Genomic DNA, 16,624 nt, shown 5'->3' with positions numbered 1-16,624 from the left:
TATATATATATATATATATATATATATATATATATATATATATATATATATATATATATATATATATATAAAGAATAAAAAGAGTTAATGTTATCATTATTTTTATAATTATTAAATTATTTTATATAATTAAAAAGAAAACGAGTAGAAAACAGTTTTAGCAATAATGATCAGGTAAATTTCACAGAGCACACTCACAACTCCAAGGTTCCTGGCTGTCCTTGATGGATTGAGAAATTGTGATGAAGTGTTGGGTTCGCTGAAACTAATAATAATAATAATTCCTTATATTTATATAGCGCTTTTCTAAGCAGTCAAAGCGCTTCACATCGTCAGGGGGTATCTTCACCACCACCAGTGTGCAGCATCCACCTGGCTTATTGGTGAAGAGGAGACCGAGTAATGAAGCCAATCAGTATGGAGTTTGTTAGGAGGCCATGATGGTTAAAGGCCAATTGGTGAATTTGGCCAGAATGCCGAGGTCACACCTCTACACTTTTCGAAAAGCAGTTCTGTCTTGGCAAGGTTGATTTTAAGGTGATGGTTTTTCAACCAGAAAAAATATATATATATGTTAGACTTGCTGAGATGCGAGCAGCTATCGTTGGATCATCAGGAAGGAATGAGAGGTAGAGTTGAGTGTCATCAGCCTAGCAGTGATATGAAAAGACATGCTTCTGAATGACATAACCTAGTGATGCCATGTAGATAGAGAAGAGAAGTGGTCCAAGAACTGAGCCCTGAGGCACCCCAGAAGCTAGATTTCGGCCGATCAAATGCGCATCTCGTCAGTAAAGCTGGTTCTCTAATCAGCTGTAAATCCCATCAGGTGCGTGATTTCACATAGAGCAGCTGTTACTACACAGAGCCGTTATTAACTGACTAGCTGTGCAAGTCCACGTTCATTTTCAGTGTTTATTTGCGAAGTTAGTCAGTTAACAACGGCTATGTGTAGTAACAGCTGTTCTATGTGAAATCACGCAACTGATGGAATTTACTGCTGATTAGAGAACCGGCTTTACTGACAAGATGCGCATTAATCATCGGCTGATCTTGATTGTTGCATCCCTAAAAAGGATAAGTTCTGCCCCTGAGAATGGAGAGAAGGACGGGAGTGAGTCTACAGTATGTTTGGTGATGTCTACAAGATGTGTTTGACAGTTAACCACCGTGTAATTATACATTTATAAATTATAAATTATTGAGCTTCAAAGTATTTGCATTTCAAATATTTTATAGATAGAAAAAAAAAACATAACATAATGTAAATAAGTTGTCACAGAATAAGAATATGTGAATAACAAATATTTGTTTTGACAAAACAAATTAGAAACTATTGAAAAGGGCTAGTGGTTTAGCAGTGTCCTCTGATTTGATCCAGGTCTCAGTCAGGGTCATGAAGCTGAGCCTTGAATGACTAGTAATAGATGTAATGAAATCTACTTGTTTCTACTATATATTTTTTTTTTTTTTTTTACTACATGCTGGCAGTTCCAGAGACCAATAGGAAAAGAAAGTAGAATATTAGCGGACATAGGCAAAGTGAAGTGTTTCGTGCTTTGCATTTAACACATCCAAGTGCACACACACAGTAGTGAACATACACACAGAGCACTGGTCAGCCATATTTCTGCAGTGCCTGGGGAGCAGTTGGGGGTTCGGTGCCTTGCTCAAGGGTCTCACCTCAGTCGTGGTATTGAGAGTGGAAGAGAGCACTGTACATTCACCCTCCTCTCCCCTCCCCCCACCACTGACATTTCTATCATTACCTGCATAACCTGTACTGAGCAGGTTGTCAGGATTGCATTGCCTACACAGTGTGTGACATGTTGTTTGCAAATGTTAATAATAGTAGGTATTTGAAAGTATATAGTAAAGAATGGTCATATAAACTGAAATAGGTGTGAAACAAGTTGTACGAAAGAGGATGAATAAGAAGCAATACTCCAGTCCCTTGTCTGTGTCCTTGCTCAGTGAAGTCACATAGGTAGGGTTGCTGGTCTTTACATTGTTTTCACACATGGAGAGCTTCACTCAAGGGCTGCCGCGGTATACTAACCTTTTCTAAGAATAAGAATGCATACAAAACGGACAAGGCACGTGATACAGTGTGATACCAAACACCACTTCAGCTTGTCTCAACACAGTAAACAAAACAAGCGTTTTCTAGCAATGACAACTGAACAAAAACTGAAGATGAGACAAGAAATAAATACAAAATGCAAATTTTCTATAAATCTTTTATTTGATCACTCTCGCTCAGGTCTTTGATATGGGTCAAGAGGAGCATGACATCATCCTCCAGCGAGTCAGAGAATCAAAGGTGAGGGACACACATAGAGTTTGTGAACTTTTGTCTGATACTACAAACATGTCTCTCTTCTTCTCAATCTTTTGTTCTGACGATCACAGCAATAGTGGTATCTGCCGCCAGCTTGATATCAAGAGCCAACTTATTTCTTTATAGACAGATTTCAAAGTAAAGGTAAAATCATTCTTTAACAAGTGGAAAATACTGATATCTAGTAGAAAGCCTCTCTGATGCAGAATCAATAAAAGAAACAATTTAAAGCAGTTTTATTTTTGCAAGACAATGAAAGAAGCCCTGGTTACCTCTTGTAACCTCTTAAAAGTCTTTGAAGAGAACAGAAAAATGTTATGGTATCTGAATGTGCACCACAATGATCCGAACCTTCATTGGAACAGCTGTCTCCCACTGCCTGTCATACATAATATACTCACCTCTAACATCTGAAAAACCTCTATTGATTTCTTTCCTCTCGACAGGCCTTGGCACTACAGCATGGCATGCTTGCATTTATTTTACTGTGCACTCACTCGAGGTGCTGCCACCATGTCAAACAGCCAATGAAACATGCTCAGTTTTTATTACCGGCGGGATGTATTCTAATCCATGTCTGAAACATTCCTTTGTAGAAAGCCAGCTTTTCTCTCAGGGTCTCTGTGATGAAAGGCAAGAATCTCATGGCAAAAGATGCCAATGGTAAGATGTTTTGTGAATTATTTCTGTGTTTCGCTTCTAGTATCATGACTTTTTGATTTTATCAGTGGCATTGACTTTTGTTGTGGAGAAAAGAACAAAAAGGCAAAACATTCACATCTAGACATAATACCTTTTGAAAATCTTCAAAAATCTTTATATATTTTTAATTAAAGAATCATAGAAATGTATTAGTTTTAGACTTTAAACTTTTTGTTTAAAGTTTTTTCGCCTTTTTTGTTGAGCCAAAATTCCCATCACACACTCAGGAAGAAAAAAAAAAGGTACAAAACTTTAACTCAGTACCCTAAGGTACAAAATCTAAAAGGTACATTTTTGTACCTTATTTACCTACTAAAGTGACAGTTTTGTCATTTTCTTTCTGCGAGTGCATAAATGATCAAACAATAAGACAACACAAAAACCAACAACCTTCCAGTGAAACAGACCATTTGTTTATCTGCTTTGAAACTATTCATACTGACCTTTATTGAATTAATTTGTGTATTTGTTTTCTATTGGTGCTGTATAGGCTACAGTGACCCCTACTGCATGTTGGGAATCCTCTTGGGACAGTCGCCCAAAGACACTGAGGAGAAGAAAGAGAGGAAGTTCAGTTTTCGCAAGAGACGGGAAAAGTTAGAGAAGCGCTCCAGTGTTAAGGAAGTGCTGGCAGGTAGAGATATCCAGGTGACCGAAGTCAAACCGGAGACTCTTAACCCCGTGTGGAATGAACACTTTGTTTTGTGAGTATCCTACTGTTAGAAATGAATAGATAATATTAGATTATCTGTGCTTTTTTAAATGTGTTTTGTTTTCCACAGTGACATTGATGATGTTCACAATGACCTACTCCATCTGGACATATGGTAAAATTAATCAACATATGTCCCTCAGAACGAGAACAGTCATCTCTGCTTTTCTCACTGAAAAATTGTTTGTTATTTTCCACCCTAGGGATCATGATGACGATGTTTCTGTTGCGGAAGCCTGTAAGAAGCTGAATGAAATCAGTGGATTCAGAGGAATGGGCAGGTAGATCACACACTGGCCATCTGTTATCTAAGCTAAAGCAAATGAGCCTGTGATACAGGACATCTGACATATTCTCTGCAAATACTGGCTCAAATGCATGCTGAATGTGTGACTCAAACTGTTGCATCATATTATTAGATATTTCAAGCAAATTGCCAAATCGGTGAGGGCTAACGGGGCCGCTGCATCAGGAAGTGAGGAGAATGCTGATGACTTCCTGGGTTGTATCAACATTCCGCTGAATGTGAGTTCTAATTCCGCACACTTAGTTTCTGTAACAGTGAGGCAACTCATTGTGCTTGTCATTGAATCGACTTTTGGATCACTTTCTGTCTCTCACTAGGAGATCCCGGTCGTTGGTTATGATAAATGGTTTAAGCTAGAGCCCAGATCCAGTGCCTCTAAAGTTCAAGGAGAATGTCACCTGATTCTTCGCCTCTTCACCACTCAGGTACTGCTGCTCACCTGTAACCCCCCAAAATAAAATTCTATTATCATTTTTTTAATTCACCCCCATATGATACATGACCTGCATTCTACTATTAGAACACAAATGTACAATGTTGAAGAATATGTTGGCTTCACTCTTCCATCTACTTATTCAATGGGGGATGCATGCTGTTCAATAATTTTGAAACTCGAAAACACATAGATCCATATTTGCATGCGTTAAATGGAAAAAGAGCAGCTAGTACTCTACTGTTCAAATGTTTGGGATCAGTAAATTAGGACTTTTTTTTCCAGCAAAGATGCATTAAATAGTTCAAAGGTGACTGTAAAGACATTTATAACGCTACATAAAAATCTTCATAGTATTTATTAATCACTCCTCCTTCTGCTCAACAGAGAGACACAGCACTGAGTAAAATGGCCTCCAATGTATCCATTCACAAGAAGATGTTAAGTCAGATTCTGGACTATGAGCATAATCAAATTCAGGTTGTGCTTTTTTTATTTGCCTAGCATGCATCTGCATTAAGCTTAGAGCTTTTCATAAATAATTATCGTTGCATTTTAATTTCAGAAAGAGCCTTATAACTGGAATGGACAAGTGTGTGCGGCTGCATGGACTGTGCTGTCCCATCATGCAGTGCAGGCCGACCTCTCCCCTCTGCAGCAGGCCATCATGTGCGTATTAAACATCAAACCTGTAGTGAGATCATGTCTCAAATGCGAAGCGACCACGCAGTCGGCGTGTTTATTGACAGGATGAGCACAACAGCATGAATACAGCAAATGCTTATAACACCAAGACCCATCCTGATAATCGCTGCATGCTTCAGCTACACACGCCTGCCAACAGTGAGACTGACACTAGTGTGTAAAACGGATGTTTTTGCATGTGTTTGCAGCCGTTGGCAGTGTTACAGCAGCCATCACCGCTCTCAGAGGATGAGCTACGCTCTGCTCCTCAGGCTGCTGAAAACTGTGGAGGCAGAGTGGGAGGATACTGCTGTTCACGGGGAGCTGGTGAGTTTTTACGACAGCTCGCTGACCCTGAATATCTGGGCACATAGCACAGAGACCAGAATTCGGTCTGGGGTTCAGCGCTTTTTGGAGTTTTACTCATTTTTTTTCAGTAAAATGTATGAATATCCTTTAAAATGTTTGCTTAAAGGTGAAGTAAGTGCTACTGCTGTCATATTTTCAAACAACATTTTCCAACAGTTATTCTTATCCCTAAAATATTTTGCTGTTTGATCTGGGTTTGACAATAAAGAATTTGAATTAAACTTGAGTTTAGCTTACCTGTCAAGAAGAAGCTCCACAAGTTTGGTGTCCCGACTGAAACCCAAGCAATCCATCAAATTCAATTCATCTTGTAAAAGCACTGGCACAATTCACCCATTTTTTTTACCCATTGTCTGTCAGTAGCCTTGCCCTAAACTCTCGCTATTGGTTGAAGTGAAAAGAAAATCTGAGTTGGCCGGTGTTTACAATTTTGGGGAGATAAAATCATATGTAGGCATACTTAGTGACCAAAAAAGTACACTCTTAAGTAAAATGTTTCTAAACAGAACTAAATTGGGATTCTTCATTTGTAACAATAACCGAACCATATAATGCCAAATAGAATCCTTTTTATAAGGTTCCAAGAGTTAACATGATTTGAAAGTTCTATATAAGACCTATGCAAAAACCCAAGTAATAAAAAAATCTAACAATGGATCATAAATTCAATATCTCTGTCGTTTATTTAACTGAACAGAGCTGGTCACATTTACATGTTCTGTTAAACTACGGAGAGAAAAATACATGATTGGTAGGCATATTGCATATTCTAATTGGTGCTAATTTACTGCATAATTCTTTTAGCGAATCGGGTGCTAAAACAACGCAGTTAGCGTGTGCAAATAAACGGCGCTATCAGCGGATGTAATTAATTCTCTGTGAATTCCCCACTAAGGCTCTAGTTTGGAACTAATTCTTTTCATCTGGGTCCAGTCTGTAATTATGTGTTTCTGAGTGCAGGAGTGTCTCTTGGCAGAGAGCTTCAGACTTTACTGTGATTACTGCCTGTCTCAAATCAAGAGTATGCGTCAAGTATTCCCCTGCAACAATTCTGCTGCCATCATACGCTGCGAGCTTATGCTGAGGTGAATTCATACACACACACACACAGGTTCACTCATAAACTCACACATATGTCCACAGAAACCCACATTCATGAGTTCGATTCCCTTCTCAAAGGACCAAAATAAAACCATTGCGATTCAGATATTTCTGCAATCAACTGCAGCAGCTGTGTCTGGGAACTCATGGTGATCTGCCCTTTCAAACTTCTATGGGTAGATCTGTTATGGGGAGCGCAGCACTCAAAAATTGACATCTTGTGGGCATTTCTAGTGTTGCTACTACAATGTAGTACTGTATACTGAGCTCAGATACACACAAACAGTTCATGCAGTTTCCACATGGTGTTGTTGAAACCGTTCTTTGGATATTGATCTTCTGTGTATGTGTGCTTTAGGAGCATTGGTCACATGCAGGCAATGGCAGCCTTTAGAGCAGTGTGCTCAAACTGCAGTGAACTGCACTTGGAAATAGCAACAGTTATAAAGGTAATAAAGTGATAAAGACATACAACAGTGAGACATATATTGGTCCCAAAAGGTATTTGGACACTGAAGCCAGACTTGTCAAAAAATATACACATACAACTGTTCAAAAGTTTGGGGTAACTAAGAATTTTATCTAGTAAGGAAACATTAAACTGACCAAATTTGTCAGAAATGTGTTGTAACATCATATATGGCTTTACAATTTCAAAGAAATGCTGTTATTTTATAATTTTTAGTTTCATCAGAAAATCCTGGGGGGTGGGGTTGGATGGTGGTTGATCACAGTTTTCTCAAAAGTATTTAGGAGCACGGCTGTTTTCAACAGAATATAGTTCCTGTGATGGATAATTTTTATTACATTAATTGTATGACTTCATACATGCACGTCTCATCTTGAGAGCCCAGATGGTTAAATGTAAGTCACAGCTCACAAAAACCTAAGTTATTTCTGAGAAATGCTCTAGCAGATGCTACTTGATGTTATATTTTGTATTGAATGTGACATTCAGAAATTTCTGTTGGGTTTTTGTGTCCAAAATTGTCCAAATATTTTTTGGTCCACTCTACACAGTGATTTCAAATAGTTAATATTCTATTTCATTATTAATGCATTTGTATATTATTACCGTCTGTAATTGTGGGTTTCTTTGTTTATTCCTGACTTTAGAAAGGCACAGTTGAGTGGTATGAAGGAATAATATCAAACATTAAACCAGATGAAGGCGTAAGTATTGATGTTTTCAAATGTAGCTCCAACCATTTAGCTACAGCACAAAGACAGCTCTGAAACTAAAATAAATACCTAGTTTCAGTGGCCCTTTATATTATGATTTATATTAGCATATACTGTAGTATAAAACAGGAACAAACAGAGCATGTTGTACTGTCCAAAGCATCTGTAGATTTTCTGTTGCTCATAACTGAACAGGAAAGCACTGGTCAAGCATTACTGAAGCCGATGTATCTGTTGTCTGCACATCTCTACAGACTCTAGAGGAGCAGCTGAGGCGTTTGGTTATGGTGGTGGATGCGGTATGTGTTGATGTGCAGAAAGGACAAAATGTCTACAACACACTTTATTACAGGTAACTTCTGACATGTAATTTCAGAACTGCAAAAATAATGACTATTTTCAAACAGGTTTTCAAAGCATGCTTCCTGCCTACCATTAGTCAGTCAGTCCCAATACAAACTCACGGCAAGTCAGACAACAAACAGAACAATGGTTTGATTCATTGCCTCGCAGAGATACAGCATTTACACATTTTGGGAAAACCGACCAATGAATAGTTTATTTAAAACACACTTCATTTTTAATGTGATGGATTGGGGCACAACAACAATTAAACAAGCTTAAAACAAAACATAGAAAAAAACTTGTTTTTGTGTCTTGTCTTTTAGCTCTGTGAAGGTTGACTTCTTCAGCATCTCCTACCGGCAGTTAGAGAAGCTTGTAAGTTTGAGCACCCCTGGCAATGCTTACAGATCTCTAAAAATAAGGTTTGCCTCGATAAACAAGAGTCAGGCAATCGCGAGGGAGCTTTAATGTTTTGCTGTGTCTCCAGGTGGCAGATGACGTGAATGTAGCAATGGAGAGAGTGTGTGGGAACCTGGAGCAGGAGAGTTCACGGCTTACCCAAACCATGGGAGAGACCCTTTTTGAGCTCTTCATGTCTCTTAAGTCCCTCAAGCGCTTCAGGGAGTTTCTGCCTCTCAAGTTAGTAATTGGGTTCCTATTCTGCAAAAGAGCTAATTCATCGGCTAGGCTAATTATATAAAGAGGGATTGTACATGAGGGTTGATAGATAAATGATTTTACCAATAAGTGAAAAGGTTATCTACTCTTGAGTGATCCTGAATATGACTTTGTGATTCACATGTGGTCGTTTCTCTTCAGAGACACTAAGATGTTGGCTCTAACTGGATTTCATAACTGGTTCAAGACTTCTATTCATAAATGGCTGGAGATTGTACATGAAAAGTCCACTGAAAGGATCCGCAAAGCTGTGGAAATGGATCAGGTGAGCATTATAGCATATATTATAGCTACCAATACAATATTTGCCCAGTCAATCAGAGTTCTTCAATAGTGATGTAATGAAGAATAGCATGAAATGCAACAGATTATTGGCCTGGGCCTGTTACCCCAAATAGAGCTCCTGAACATTGACTTGACATGAACATACAAGCTCTTCTTATCAATATCTGCATTGTAACCTAACTGAAAAACATTGAGGCCGTGTCATCACGACCCTGGTCCACTTCTTTTTCTAGGTGTGGGGCGAACAATAAGGTGGACGCTGTGTTTTAGGCAGAATCATTTTAAAAACGTATTTAAAGTGTTGTACATCAATATAGCAATGCCGCAGATGAGTAAACAGAAAGAAATAGCTTATGGAAAGTGAGGAAGATGGTGTGGGGCGACATGATGACAAGTCAAGACGTGTGTAATGGTTTACATGCCTGCCAGTGAGTTATTGACTGAACCGTTTCTACTGTAAAGACAGCATGTCCACTCCCGCTAAATATTATTCATTTAGTTGTCTGCAATAGTCACGCCATTATTTTTACCAACATTGGTTGACCACCCCAATTTTTTTATTTTAGTTTATTTTATTATTTCACTTTAATTATAGATTAGTTTTTCTTTGTCGAATTTAAATATTAATGTTTTTGTTTAAATGGAAAAAAGAAACATATATAACAATAGTAGCATCAACTATATTAAGTTTAGAGATATTTTTAGAGATTTCCTGCACAACTTTTCCAGTTTCCAGACTTTCTAGTACTTGTTACAATGCTTTTGGGATCAACTTTAGCCTATAATTTAAAGAATTTGTTAATAATTTCTATAATCTACTCACAGTTCTTTTTTATTGCAGATAATTCTCTTTATGTTAAGAAAGAAATAATTATTTTAAGATCTGTTCACAGAAAGGTTCTTTGTGGAACACCAAATGGTTCTTCTATGGCATCGCTACAAAATCCCCCTTTATTTTTAAGTCTTTATTGAGAAGACCTACAAAAATCTAGTTACTGTATGGAGTATTGAGAGTGTGTTAGTCGGTGTGTGTTGGCTGCATAGTGTAACGTGTCTGTTTTAATTACACAGCTGGAGCCGATCCAGAGACAGACCAAACACAGCTCCTCGGCGGTGGACGTTACTACATGCTTTAGCCAGGTGCAGGAGTTCTGGGCCCAGCTGGCATGGCCTGATTCAGCAGGAGCCTTCATTTTCATCACACGCCTGACGGATGTGAGCGCCTCTTAGCTCTAAGCTCCACTTTAAAAGCATACAGTTTAAGCTTGCACTGCTGGGGACCGGCGGTCAAAAACACTGAAAATAAAAAGCATTCTCGTAATGGAAAGGAGAATTGATGTGAATTGATTTTTTCTTGATGTGTGGCAGAATTTCTGCAGTGAGGCGGTGTGTTACGCTGAGTTGATCAAGCGCAAGATTGAGAGGGACCAGCTGGGACGAGACCACAAGAGTTTCATCATGCAGGTACTGCTTTTGGGCAAGGGAGGGTTGGCTTTCTTTACAAGCGAAGTAAATGTCAGCGTTGAGTGTTTCTCCCTGACAACACTGACGTCGCAGCGGTGCATCTGTGTCACGGTGTGTCTGACCTCGTTAGCGCCCCCCTTTTCATTTTGCACTATATGCTTTCTCTCTCTCCCTCCACCCCATTTAGACCTCCTTATTTTCTACCGTTTTGTTCTTTCCACTCTTTACCTATCCTTGCTTCATTTCCGATCTCCCTTCCTCTTCTTCCTGGCTGCTGCTTTGGCGCAGGTTTGTGTCGCTCTGAACAGCTCGGAGCATGTGCGTGTTTACCTGGGAGGTCTACCGCGGGAGCTGGACTGGCGGGGGGTCGAACAGGCCATGGAGGAGTCTTGCGGATTAGAAGGGAAGGACCAGGTCAACAAGTCCCTCAATGGGCAGCTCTACAATGCTGATATCGACCTGCAAAGGGAGGCCAAACGTATAATTGCACACCTTACTGATAGGGTAATGGCATGCATCCAAAAGCACAGTTCAACTGCTAATAGACCTTATGTCAGATTAAAAAGAAATAAATTAATGGCAGATTATTTCTGTAAAAGCTAGTCATGTCTGTTTCACGAAAATATATTAACTTTGTCACTCATCCGTTGTTTGAACCGCATTGGTTTAACAGTAATAAACTGTCATTAATGACGTCACAAAAGTATTGGAGCAATAACACCCCTGATTGGTTAGCTTTCCACAGTTTCTGGAGTAATAAGTCGATCACATGAAAATCTGTCCTACTCAGATGCTTCCTGAACTCAGAAGATGCATTCAACACATCAGCCTATCCCCAGACTCCATTAACAACGATGAGGCAAGTATGAATAAAATAAGTATAAATAAAGTATGGCCTAATGTGTTTTTCAACTTATGTCCTCTTCGATGAACGGCTCCAGGCTGTGGCTCCCCTGATGAAGTACCTAGATGACACTGTAGTCATCCTCAATGAGTCATTGGTTAAAGAGAATCTAACAAGGTAATTACTTGCTTCATTTAGTGATAAGAGGGACATACTGTAGCGATAACAGTAATGACACAGATTTATCCTTTGAAGCATGTTTTCCAAGTAGACTGGGCTCTGTAAAGTGGTAATCGACTGACTGTGTGTGGAGGAAGTCGCTGTGTCTGTGAGCGTGATCTTTCTGGTTGTTGTGCACCCCAGGGTTCTGCAGAGTCTGTGGGAGCTGCTCCTGCAGATGATCATGGACACTGTGGCGGAAAACAGGGGCGTCCAGGTGGAATTCTACACAAGGTTCCAGTACACCGTAGAGGTCAGTACGGATGAGTCACAACTGCTGCTTTTCCACAGTTGGGCAAAAACATTCTCGTTCCATTCCGTGCCAATTCCAGCTCAGCCAGTACAGATATGGTTTCATTTTCCACTGTGGGGCTGTTAACAGAGCTCGTAATACAATGCATCAGTCACTGCCTTGGTAATGCAAGTTTTTACAAACAGTTTGAGATGTAAATAGTGAATGCGATATGGAGGATGATCAGATAATTCTGTTTACAATGCTCAAATAACATCTGGCCAGCTAGAGAGAGAAACTGGTAGCCAGACAACAGACCAGTGACCAATCCTGAGTATCGATGTCATTACACATAGTCAATCAGCATGGTTACAGGCTGAGAACTGTGCCGTCCAGAACCAAGCTCAAGTTGAAATATAACTGTAACTGTTCCTTATCATTCTTAGAACTGTTCGGGCCGACAGTTTAAAAGTGGCAAATGAACATCACAAATTCCCTTTCAAATAAAATCAATTCACTCTATGACCCTATTTGCAACACCTCCTGGCAGCCATTCCACTCATGCAAACCACTCATAGATCAAAAATATTTAATATCCTATGACTGGATGGAATCATAATCTAAAGATAAAAAAATCAGAGTCTGTTTTGAGAGAGGTTGGCAGGTCTCTTGCCTGAGCTCCAGCTCCAGCATTTTGAGGGAAAATGAGTACTATATTAGTTAGAAATACTCCTGAAAGCCAACGATGAGTTTTGCTAGCTGGTGGTTTATTAGAAGAACTCTGTGACTGCAGAGGGCAGCGATCCTCATGTCCGGTATCGCTCAGCCTGTATTCACAGTCACGGTTTTACATCATGCCTGAAACCGTCAGAAGCACATCAGATATTCGCCAGTGCTCAGAGGAGAACTTAGGATGTCCCCAGTAGCATATCAATATGTAAGATCCAGTATTTCAACGGAGAGGAACTAGCAGGAACTCACTACAGATTTACATGAAATCTCATGAAGTGCTGAGCGAGCGTGTGAGCTGAACATGTCCTTCACCATATAGTTGGTCTGTTAGCATAACAAGTCACAAGAGTGTGTTACGAGACTCTCTGCATGTCTGCTGGAGTCCATACAGTCAAAGAAAGAGCACAAGGCATGAAGTACAGTGACTTGTATTGACTGTCAGTTGGGAAGTGATCAGACACCTTAATAACCAGCTCTTTTTGTGCAGACACTGGTGCGGTTCTTCCATGCTGATGGAGAAGGGCTGCTTTTGGAAGATCTTAAAAGTGGAGATTATAAGGTATTCTCACCTTTAATCAATATGGCTGACGAAATGAATAAGCATGGCTTCATCCACCTTCCCTCTTCCTTCCCATCAGGCCCTGGACGAGGAGCTGCGTCTGAACAAATGCTCCTCCTTTGAGCTGATCGAACAGTATTTCCTGGAGAAAATCTCCCAGCAGGTGGGTAGGAGTCCCGCGGGGCCTCCACAACTTTTAGCTCCAGCCCTGCAGAGAGAGGAGGTGTTGATTAGGAGCTCAGACATCACAAATACCATTCCCTCCTCTGATGATTAAAAGTTTACATCAGTCATTTCCTCTTTGACTAAGCGTTCTTTGCACTGAGTAAGATTTCGCAGTCTCTGACTGTGTCTCAAATCCTGCTAAGCTGACTTGATGTCTGCTGCCTACGGGGGCAGATGTCTGCATAACCAGCATGCTACAAAACCAAACCCAACTTTAATGTCTGATCTGAACTGCTTTTCACAGGCAGCAACTTTACTTTAGTGTTTAATAGTGTAGAATTGTGCCTTCAGATCTTCTTATGTTCTTATGAATTTAAAAGTTTCTTGATTTGTGCATTCAGGTGTTTTTGCTTAGAATATGAAAACTTTACGCAATTTTATATTTCTTTTCCTCCTTTTTCATGTGTAGCCTCATAATTTAGTTAAATGAGTGGTGTTTCTGTTTAGCTTTACTTCACGAATAGCACAGCAAATGCACACAAAATAAATAATGTTCCAAACATTTTCACTAAAAGCAATTGTAGGGTCTCTGCACTCCCTAATGTGTTATCAGTTCTTAACAAGAAGCAAATGTTTGCATTATAAGCTTGAGATAGTAATCTTTAACAGATGCACATTTGCTTTACAGAGAATCTTAAAGCACAGTCGTTTTGGTCGCGTCAGTGTGAAGTGTTACTATGATGCCCCTGAGCAAAGACTCACTGTGGAGATACTGCATGCAGCTGACCTCATTGCCCTGGATGCTAACGGTAAATATATATCTACTAATATATATATATATATATATATATATATATATATATATATATATATATATATATATTGAGATGCCTAAATTTATTAATAGCATTCAAAACTTTTTTTTTTCTTTGGAATTTCATTTATTCAGACAGAATGGTATGAATTTTAATATCTGACAGATTTCAAATTGGTGCATCCATATTCTACTAATATCTCTACTGTGAACCCTTAGGCCTACTAATTTAAATACATTGCATGTAAAACACAATTTATTTAAACTTACAGACTCCATGTATTTACATATTTGTAGAGAGAGAGAGAGAATTTTAAGATTACATTTTTTTTATAAATTAAAATATCCTGTTGACTTACATTGACATTGTTCAGCATCAAGAGAGATGATTTCATAACATTTGAGTCTTGAATTTGTATTGGTGTTCATTACATCTGGGCTTTCCTGCATATTTCAACCATTCATAGCCAATTTCACACTGCAAATACAGTATTTCATTGTGTGTTGATTCTGACGGGAAAGTTTACCTAAAACTTTGGCACTATTTCTTTGCTGCTGGGCAAGCACTGGTATTTCCTCCCAAACGAACTACTTACTGATATTTTCTGTTGTTATCTGTTACTGGATTTGTCTCCAAACTCGTTCTTTCCTAGGCCTCAGCGACCCGTTTGTCATCGTGGAGCTGTGCCCTCACCATCTGTTCCCCACGGCTCGGAGTCAGCGCACCCAAGTGAAGCTCAAAACCCTGCATCCTGTTTTTGATGAGCTTTTTTACTTGTGAGTACCACACCAACTGCTTGGGTCCCAGCACCCCCAACAGCTCTTTGATCCCATTTGCTTCTTCACAGCCATGTCAGCCCTGAGCAGTACAGGCACAGGTGTGCCTGTCTGACCTTCACTGTGATGGACTATGATTGGTTGTCCACTAATGATTTCGCTGGCGAGGCTGTTGCCCCACTGAGTGACTTCTGCTGGCCGGGCAGGCCGAGTGCCACACCTGCTGGAAAGACCCTTCAACCCATTATCCTGCACTTGTCCCGCCAAAAACCAAGCGGTATGCTAATCTATCCATTTGATCCACTGACCCGTAACATTTCTCCATAAGAGTAACCATACAAATCTTAAATCAGGGGTACTCCACTCTACTTTGGAAGAACTACTGAACCTTCCTGTAGAGTTTAGATCTAGTTTAGATCTTAAAAACATGCCGGTAATTGTCTAGTAATGCTGTAGAGCTCTATTTTTGACTTGATTTAAGCTAGCACATACAAAATCAACTGTTTTATAGAAACAGGGTTGAGTCCAGTGGAATAATGTGTAATTATTTTCAGCAAATATGACATATTATTTCAAGACTGCTGATTATTTCTTGATTCAGAGAGAAAAGGGAAAGTGTTACTGGTTCGATTCCATTGCTTGGTGTTTAGTATCTGTTGCAGCCTGTCCTCTTGAAAAGATTTCCCATTACAAGTGTCATTGTCTATTGAGAGGACCGCCACCTCAACAATATTGTCGTGTCTGGTCTAATGGATCCATTTCTGACTGAGTTGCTTCTTTTGATACAGAGAAGCCCATCATGAAGATGCTGGAGGCAAGAACAGGAAACAGAGAGGCTCAAGAGTTCGTGCGAAAGCTGAAAGAGATCGAGAAGTCAATGGAGGAAGAGTAATGTGTCCCTTGCAGTGCATGTATTTCTGATGGTGGTCTTTTTTACATGTTGTACTATGTTTACTCTTTAAAAGCAAACTCTTTGAAATGTATTTTTCACTGTTGTCCAGATAAAAAGGTAAGGTAAATGATCATGTTTGAAGATCAGTATTTTATCACTGTTCAGCACTTAATGTGTGCTGTTTTGATGTCGAAGCCCTCTGATGGAGCTTATTGTTGATAGAATTGTATGCATTTAGTAGTAGAAGGGTCTATTTTGAAAGAAACATTTATCAGTTGAATTGAATTCAAATGCTTACCTGAGCTATAGATTGTGACTTGAACTTTGAAATAAACACAGATGTTTACTTGAGGATTTTCAACAAGCACTATAAGAGTAACAGAATTTCTGTCCATGCAGCAGTTCTGCAAGGCCACGTACACACTGCAGATAAATATGGTTCACTGCAAAGATATCCTTTCTTGATCAATATTTTTACTTGTTTTTAAGTCAACATGTCCAAAATCTCTTTTTAGATTTTTGTTTTCAGAGAATATATCAAATTAAGGTTCTTTTTCTTACCTCATAGGTATATATATATATATATATATATATATATATATATATATATATATATATATATATATATATATATATATATCTACAGGAAAAACTTTTTTCCAAACATTTTGAATGGTAGTGTATGTCTACAGATATTAAAATTATTAAAAAAAAAGGCTTAACTGAGTTTTTCAAGCTACCAGCCTGCAAGAGAGATTCATAAGTTTATATTTGCTCCAAACACATA

The 16,624-nt window shown here is 39.1% G+C and overlaps 1 protein-coding gene across 1 annotated transcript in view; it reads left to right on the top strand.

Moving 5' to 3' along the window:
* baiap3 (BAI1 associated protein 3) overlaps positions 1-16,362 on the top strand; it is a 43,912-nt gene extending 27,550 nt beyond the window's left edge. Inside the window, exons 6-34 of the mRNA XM_026212282.1 lie at positions 2,264-2,323; positions 2,938-3,004; positions 3,534-3,747; positions 3,826-3,870; positions 3,959-4,036; positions 4,175-4,280; positions 4,380-4,487; positions 4,883-4,975; positions 5,061-5,164; positions 5,389-5,506; positions 6,509-6,633; positions 7,008-7,098; positions 7,766-7,822; positions 8,086-8,183; positions 8,500-8,551; positions 8,664-8,815; positions 8,996-9,119; positions 10,211-10,354; positions 10,508-10,603; positions 10,892-11,107; positions 11,394-11,462; positions 11,545-11,624; positions 11,811-11,919; positions 13,118-13,189; positions 13,269-13,352; positions 14,043-14,163; positions 14,822-14,945; positions 15,017-15,222; positions 15,734-16,362. Of these exons, the coding sequence (XP_026068067.1) occupies positions 2,264-2,323; positions 2,938-3,004; positions 3,534-3,747; positions 3,826-3,870; positions 3,959-4,036; positions 4,175-4,280; positions 4,380-4,487; positions 4,883-4,975; positions 5,061-5,164; positions 5,389-5,506; positions 6,509-6,633; positions 7,008-7,098; positions 7,766-7,822; positions 8,086-8,183; positions 8,500-8,551; positions 8,664-8,815; positions 8,996-9,119; positions 10,211-10,354; positions 10,508-10,603; positions 10,892-11,107; positions 11,394-11,462; positions 11,545-11,624; positions 11,811-11,919; positions 13,118-13,189; positions 13,269-13,352; positions 14,043-14,163; positions 14,822-14,945; positions 15,017-15,222; positions 15,734-15,837 (3,117 nt within the window). The 3' untranslated portion in view covers positions 15,838-16,362. The remainder of the gene's footprint in view (positions 1-2,263; positions 2,324-2,937; positions 3,005-3,533; positions 3,748-3,825; positions 3,871-3,958; positions 4,037-4,174; positions 4,281-4,379; positions 4,488-4,882; positions 4,976-5,060; positions 5,165-5,388; positions 5,507-6,508; positions 6,634-7,007; positions 7,099-7,765; positions 7,823-8,085; positions 8,184-8,499; positions 8,552-8,663; positions 8,816-8,995; positions 9,120-10,210; positions 10,355-10,507; positions 10,604-10,891; positions 11,108-11,393; positions 11,463-11,544; positions 11,625-11,810; positions 11,920-13,117; positions 13,190-13,268; positions 13,353-14,042; positions 14,164-14,821; positions 14,946-15,016; positions 15,223-15,733) is intronic.
* The last annotated feature ends 262 nt before the right edge of the window (positions 16,363-16,624 follow it).

Source organism: Carassius auratus, chromosome 3 (genome assembly GCF_003368295.1).
Source record: "Carassius auratus strain Wakin chromosome 3, ASM336829v1, whole genome shotgun sequence".
NCBI classification, from domain to species: Eukaryota; Metazoa; Chordata; class Actinopteri; order Cypriniformes; family Cyprinidae; genus Carassius; species Carassius auratus.
The sequence above is the reverse complement of the archived record's forward strand: the minus strand, read 5'-3'. Positions and strand labels throughout refer to the sequence as shown.